Source organism: Mastomys coucha, unplaced genomic scaffold (genome assembly GCF_008632895.1).
Source record: "Mastomys coucha isolate ucsf_1 unplaced genomic scaffold, UCSF_Mcou_1 pScaffold14, whole genome shotgun sequence".
NCBI classification, from domain to species: Eukaryota; Metazoa; Chordata; class Mammalia; order Rodentia; family Muridae; genus Mastomys; species Mastomys coucha.
The window spans coordinates 34007695-34013694 of NW_022196896.1; the positions used below are offsets into that span (position 1 = coordinate 34007695).

General features: G+C 39.4%; 1 protein-coding gene across 1 annotated transcript in view; it reads right to left on the minus strand.

Annotated features, from left to right (window-relative positions):
- The window catches only part of Rp1 (RP1 axonemal microtubule associated), a 247560-nt gene extending 242841 nt beyond the window's left edge, over positions 1-4719 (minus strand). The window contains exon 1 of the mRNA XM_031366741.1: positions 4653-4719. Coding sequence (XP_031222601.1) covers positions 4653-4670 — 18 coding nt within the window. The 5' untranslated portion in view covers positions 4671-4719. The remainder of the gene's footprint in view (positions 1-4652) is intronic.
- Between the last annotated feature and the right edge of the window lie 1281 nt (positions 4720-6000).

The following is a 6000-nucleotide window of genomic DNA, read 5'->3' on the forward strand; positions in this document are numbered from 1 at the left end:
GATCTGAGTTATTCTTGAGTTCTCAGTCTCTCAAGGCTAGGAGGTTTGTTGTGATTGTTTTGTTGGATTTTAGAGGGAGGCTCAATAATAAAGACAAAACACTGACAGCTGGAGTTTCCTTTCTCTTCAACAGTAACAGTGCCCACCTCCTTAAAGATCAAATCCACACATTCACACTGTAGACCCAGTGCAGCCAGCAGATATGGACACCTCAGCTCTATTTGCTTTGGAAAGTCTAAATGGAAAATAAAGTTCAGGCCTCTCTGAAGCTTCTCTGCCCCATTCTTTTTAGACAAAAAGGAGGTGACGACTGATTGAACTAAATGAGTTTGAGACATCTGGTCTAACTCATGTCATTCTCCTAATCAAGGACCATCACTTTATGACAGAAAAGAAAAAACAAAAAGCATTATGTTATAATGAATACTGTAAGAGGCAATGTAATAGAAGATATCCAAATACCTCTATTTAAACTCAAGATTCTATTATTAGTAGGGGTTTTTAATGCCAAGATTAGCACATTAGTATTACACCCAGAGGGCTCCATTGTCCAAGGAAGAAGTGACTAACACTTATTCGATTCTTCAACATGATATCAGATGCAGAAATAACTTCTCATAGCTTTGAGTGGCTCACAGGTAGGATGTTTGCTTATGATGCACAAGTCCAAGGGAACCTAACTAATGGAACATAACTAATGCTAGAAAAAAGGAAGTAATTGTTTAGAAAAATAAATCACTGGGCCAAAGGAGATGGCTCAGTTAGTAAAGACATTTGCTGCCCAGCCTGATGGCTTAGGCTTGATCCCCAGATGGAAGGAAAGAACCAGGTCCCACAGGTTATCTTCTGACCTCCATAACACAGGCCATGGTACACACACACACACACACACACACACACAAATATATGCATAAAATATAATTTTTAATTAGAAAAATTAGTTATTTGAAGACAAAAACAGCATATTGAAGTAACATACATTCGGACACAGCTAACCCACTGTGAGTGGCCATCTGGTAAACCAGAACTGTCTCTGTTGACAGAGAAAGATACCTATCCTGTACACTGGTCTGTCTCTTGCAAGTGGTAGATGTTAACTACACAAGGGTATATAGAGATCTGAATATGATGGTGCACACTGGTAACTCAGCTCTCAGGAAACAGGACTGAGGATCAGAAGTTCAAGCCCAGCTTGAGCTACATAAGAAGACCTTATCTCAAAAAACAAAGTTAGACCAAGGCAGGAGACAAGTCTGGGCTCCCGGTTATATTCAGATCTACCTTTCTGTAACTGGTGATAGTGAAGCAGGAAAACACTGTACAGTTGATTCTGTGATGGGCCTGCCTCCTTGATGTGCCTCAAATTTCTTTGTGTGTCAAATTTTTTGACATCCAAAAGTCCTCCAAGTTGGGTCACAGTAAGCTCCCTTCCAAGGAAACAAGAATATGCCAATGAGTGCAAAGCCCACAGAACTTAATGCCACCTGTGAATGCTGGCTGTTCTTACACAAGTACCTTCCTTCCTGAGGAGGTAGGTTCCCTCAATTCTGCAGATGGGTCCCAGAGGTGAGTGTAGGCACAGTCAGAAACCTTGCACTCTTAGTCCTCACCAAGTCCATTTTGTCCCTGTGGGCTCAGGTTCTACAACACTTAGAAACCTTCCACATGGGATTCAGCATGCCATGGCCTTAGTAGGAGTCACTCTGTAGCCTGCTGGACTAAGTCTGTATTACTTAAATGTTTCTCTTCATTTTTTTCCAGAGACCACGTTCTCTGCCATAGGTGAATCTTATCATATCTTCAGGGCTGTATCCTCTGATCTCCCAGGAAACTTCAAATGTGGATTATGCAATTGTTTAATAAAACCCAAAGATGGTACCATGCTTTTAGTACTTTGGCAAATAAATACTACTATAAGAAGAAATTGAAGCCAGGCATTGTAGCAAAAACCTATACCCCTGTCACTTAAAAGGCTGAGATGGAAAGATTATGAATTGGAGGCAAACCTATGCTATACAGTAAGGCTATACAGTAAAACCCTGTAATGAAAATAAATGAGTACTGGTCATTTGAGTAATGTGAATACTCCTGAATCTAGATTGGAGAAAACGTCTTCATGCTTACTGTAAGGGCTTTGAACTGAAAATGCTAGAAAAGTAAAACTCAAACCAGGGCTGAAGTTTCTACAAGACTGACAGACTGATCAGATGATGGTTATGGAGAATTATAATGCTCTAATTCAGAATCAAATTACCTTGAATGATCTGTAGCTTTCTTTGTAGCTAGCAACCCTTTGCCCATCTCTGACTCTGGCCTCACACCTTATGAGTCATTAAGTAAACCTTTCAGAATTCAATAACCCACCACTAGTTTCCATGAACCCAAAGTCTAAGAACGTCACCTGTAGCCTATATCAGATTCCCCAATTTGTGGTAGCCCACCTATCTGATGTTGTCACTGCTGATATTTTTGAGTTATGACTTTGTTTTGTCCTTTAAAATATCCATATGTCTGTAGCCATGATGGAACATGGCATTTTGTGTAACTTGCATCCATGTTCCCCAGCCATGATTATTGTTACTTCTATCTCATAGAACTCCCGCTGAGTATAGTAATTGCATATGTAATGGCATGGTATTTATTTGCATATTTTCAGGTCTACAATAAATTGAAAAGTAGATTCACCAATCAATTATTGTTTTACAGATTACTTTAGCAATATTTATTATTGATTCTTCTTCTGTTTAATATGTAATGTGAGGCTTTGTTTACTTGAAATGAATGTAAAATTCATTGACCATCAGTGCAGGAGGAATATGTCCAGTTTATGGTATATGCCTGTAAGAAATGTTTTAACTAAAGAAAAAAGATTAAGTATTAAAGCAATAATTTGAGTGGATAAATGCAAGATAAATGGAACCAATGTGAAAGTAGACCAGCTCACACCACTAATTAAAAAACCAGAGTTGACATCATCTGCAATATCTTGCAATATCCTGGCCAGTTAGCCACTGTCTGTTGAATGACCTCCAGTGTGGCCCCGTACTACACTGATGGACTCTTCAGCAGGGAAAGTGTCCAGGTCTCCACTGAGAATACCAGTCTCTATGGGTGACACTGCTTTCATGTTATGTTGCTATTTCATGAATCTAAGCTACTAAATAAATATAAACAGAAACTAAACACTGATTGCTATGGTGCCCATGGCAAGTAATTTAAATAATCACATTGCTGACTCTTTATCTGAGTTTACAGCATAATATTATGAGTAAGCTGTGTTTCACCAAAAAGGGAGAGAGGTATGGAATGTCATTTTTGTGACAATAGTGATCCATTAACTGAAAACTTATTAAATAAAGTAAGGAATTTGGAGCTTGCTAAGAAGCTCGGTTTATAGAAGCTTTTTGATTTAGCTTGTTTTCAGGCTGGAGCTGAACTGACCGACTCTTTGTCTGTCAGGGTCCTGTAGCTCACCAACAACACAGCTAATATCACGTCCTTCCATCAGCAGCCATCTCTATAAGCAACTAGAGGTTATGGTTCCTGAAAAGTGTCTCCTGTCTCCATGGTCTAGAGGAGAACAGAGCAAGTCAGTGTCTACCATCCCTACATAAAAGCCAGTTCCAGACCCACAGAGATGGCTTTTGAGGACTCAGTGGATTCTTAACACTCCTTCCAACTCCAGTGTTCCAAAGGCATGTGCAAGGGTTGGCACCATAGTCAGACCAACCAGGAACTCAAATGAAAATAATTCCCTTTTGACCTTGTGAGAATCTAAAGCACATCACTTAGATCTCATTGTATTCCACTGATCCTGATCCAGAAAGACAGAGGGACAATCTGAATCAGCCTTCTGACCCCACATCTACAGCCACTGGTAATTCCCTGAGGGTTTTTTTTTTTGTTGATGTTGTTTTATCTACACAGTGCTGCAGACTGAAAGACGTTTGTGGCTTGATTATTATTAATTAGACATTTAAACTGCTATACCAATATGAGAAATGAATATCATTCAAGTTATAAACCACAAAGCTATATAAAACTTCCTCTATAAATTGGAAGCAGGGACTTTAAGTGTGTCCCTGATGTGATCCTCTATGTATTCATTTCATATCTCTTAGACCTGGCCCTTCTTAAGCCTCAAATATTCATCCATTATCAGACTGCCCTCACACATCCAACCTGTCCACACCACCATGGGTGGCTGCAGCATTTACCTCTGTGATTCATAGATACCAGTGGGTTAGTGAAAACCTAGAGCTAATTACATCCATTTGTCCCGCTCGAGTAGGTCCATAAGATCCTTAGGGTGTCCCAATCCCCCTCATAGCCCACGTGCTCTCCCACAAGACGACATTTATCTAAAGTCTCTCAAAGTTAGAATATATTTAAAATATGTATAGAAAAATTCCTTACAGAAAAAAAAAATAAGTACTACCATGTCCCATAAAAACCAAGAGCAGCGCTCAGCAGCCTGATGGTTGCTGCTTCTGTCCCTTTCTTTGGTAGACCCTCTAAACCGTTCAGCAGTCTCCTACACTAAGGAAATTCACAGATAGCCTCCCTTCCTAAAGCCTATTGATAAAATGTAATGTACCTACTACTCCCTGCCAAAAATAAAAAGGCAAGGAGAAATAAAACACATAGATTACCTGCAATTTCTCAAGCATATGCAGAAATCCCTTTGTTGCCTCAAGAGAAGAATCTGAGCCAAAGGCTGAGCTTGCTATTAAGTCTGTCCTGCCTGTGGTGCTAAGAGGTGGTGTTTGCATTGTCAACAGTGTTTCCTACAGCAACAGCAAACACCTCCCATGACCCCAAGGCAAGCACTGGCACAGAATGATCGAGGCTGGGATACATGGCTGCTGTTACAAGGCAATGAGTACAGCCCTCTCCTGAGTAAGGAATGTTGAGACTACAGCAGATAAATTATACAGCACATAAAAATAGCACACTTTGGTATTTTTCCACGCAATCCATCTTTTGTGGCGTATCATGTAGTGTGGCATGGAATCAAAGAAGCATTTTATTTCATTTTGAAGTAACTATTTTCAGTGGCTGTTTGGGGAACTGTATGGTAATCTAGTTGAACACAAAGAATTGGGGTCATAAGCCGATAAATAAGCAAATTGGTTGAACTGCCCTGCTTTCTTTAATTAAGAACCTGGAAAAGGCAGCTTCTTCTGCCTTCCAAGAATTCAGAGGCCAGATAGCTGTCATAAGAACTATGAATATTCGTGTGTTAATCCTATGATTTACCAGAAAAACCAACTTTACTATTTCTGGACAAATTTAAAGCAAGCTTCATTACATATTAAATACTACAAAGACATGAGCTTCAGTCAGGACCATTCCCCTGAATTGCCCATCTGAGAATGGCCGTGAGCCATGTGTTGCAGGGGTTTGTATGAGTTGCAGGAGTATATAAGGACAAACCTAAACCAGAATACTTCCCATGAAGCTCTGTTATTGCCCAAAAACTACAATTCCCAATATTCCAGAAAATTACATGGTTCATGAGTAGCTGGGACTTACAGATTAATTTTGGGTCTTACAATGCTCTCTCAACTTTCAATTACACAACTATATAAACACATATTTGAGCTACACAAAGCAGATGTCGTGCAGTGTAGATAGCCCAGGAGGTGGGGGAAAAAACTGTAGCAGAATAAATATACCTACCTCTCAAAGTCTCCATTATTTTGATTTTGGTTATCTGGACCCCTGGATCAAGGTCCACAGATGTTTGTTCCTGTTTACTTCAAAGTCTTTACTAAGTTATACCTGATATTCAAGGATTTGCAAAAATGTAATATATATATATATAATTTGATATATTTCAATATATACTTACACCTATGAAATCATTATTATCGTAAAAATAATAAATATGTCCAGCATACTGGGTTTGAGGGATCTTTGTGAGGTCAGCTTACACAGGATATTCTGTTCACTTCTTTGAGATAGGAGCTCATGTTTCCTAGGCTAGCTTTGAGCTTG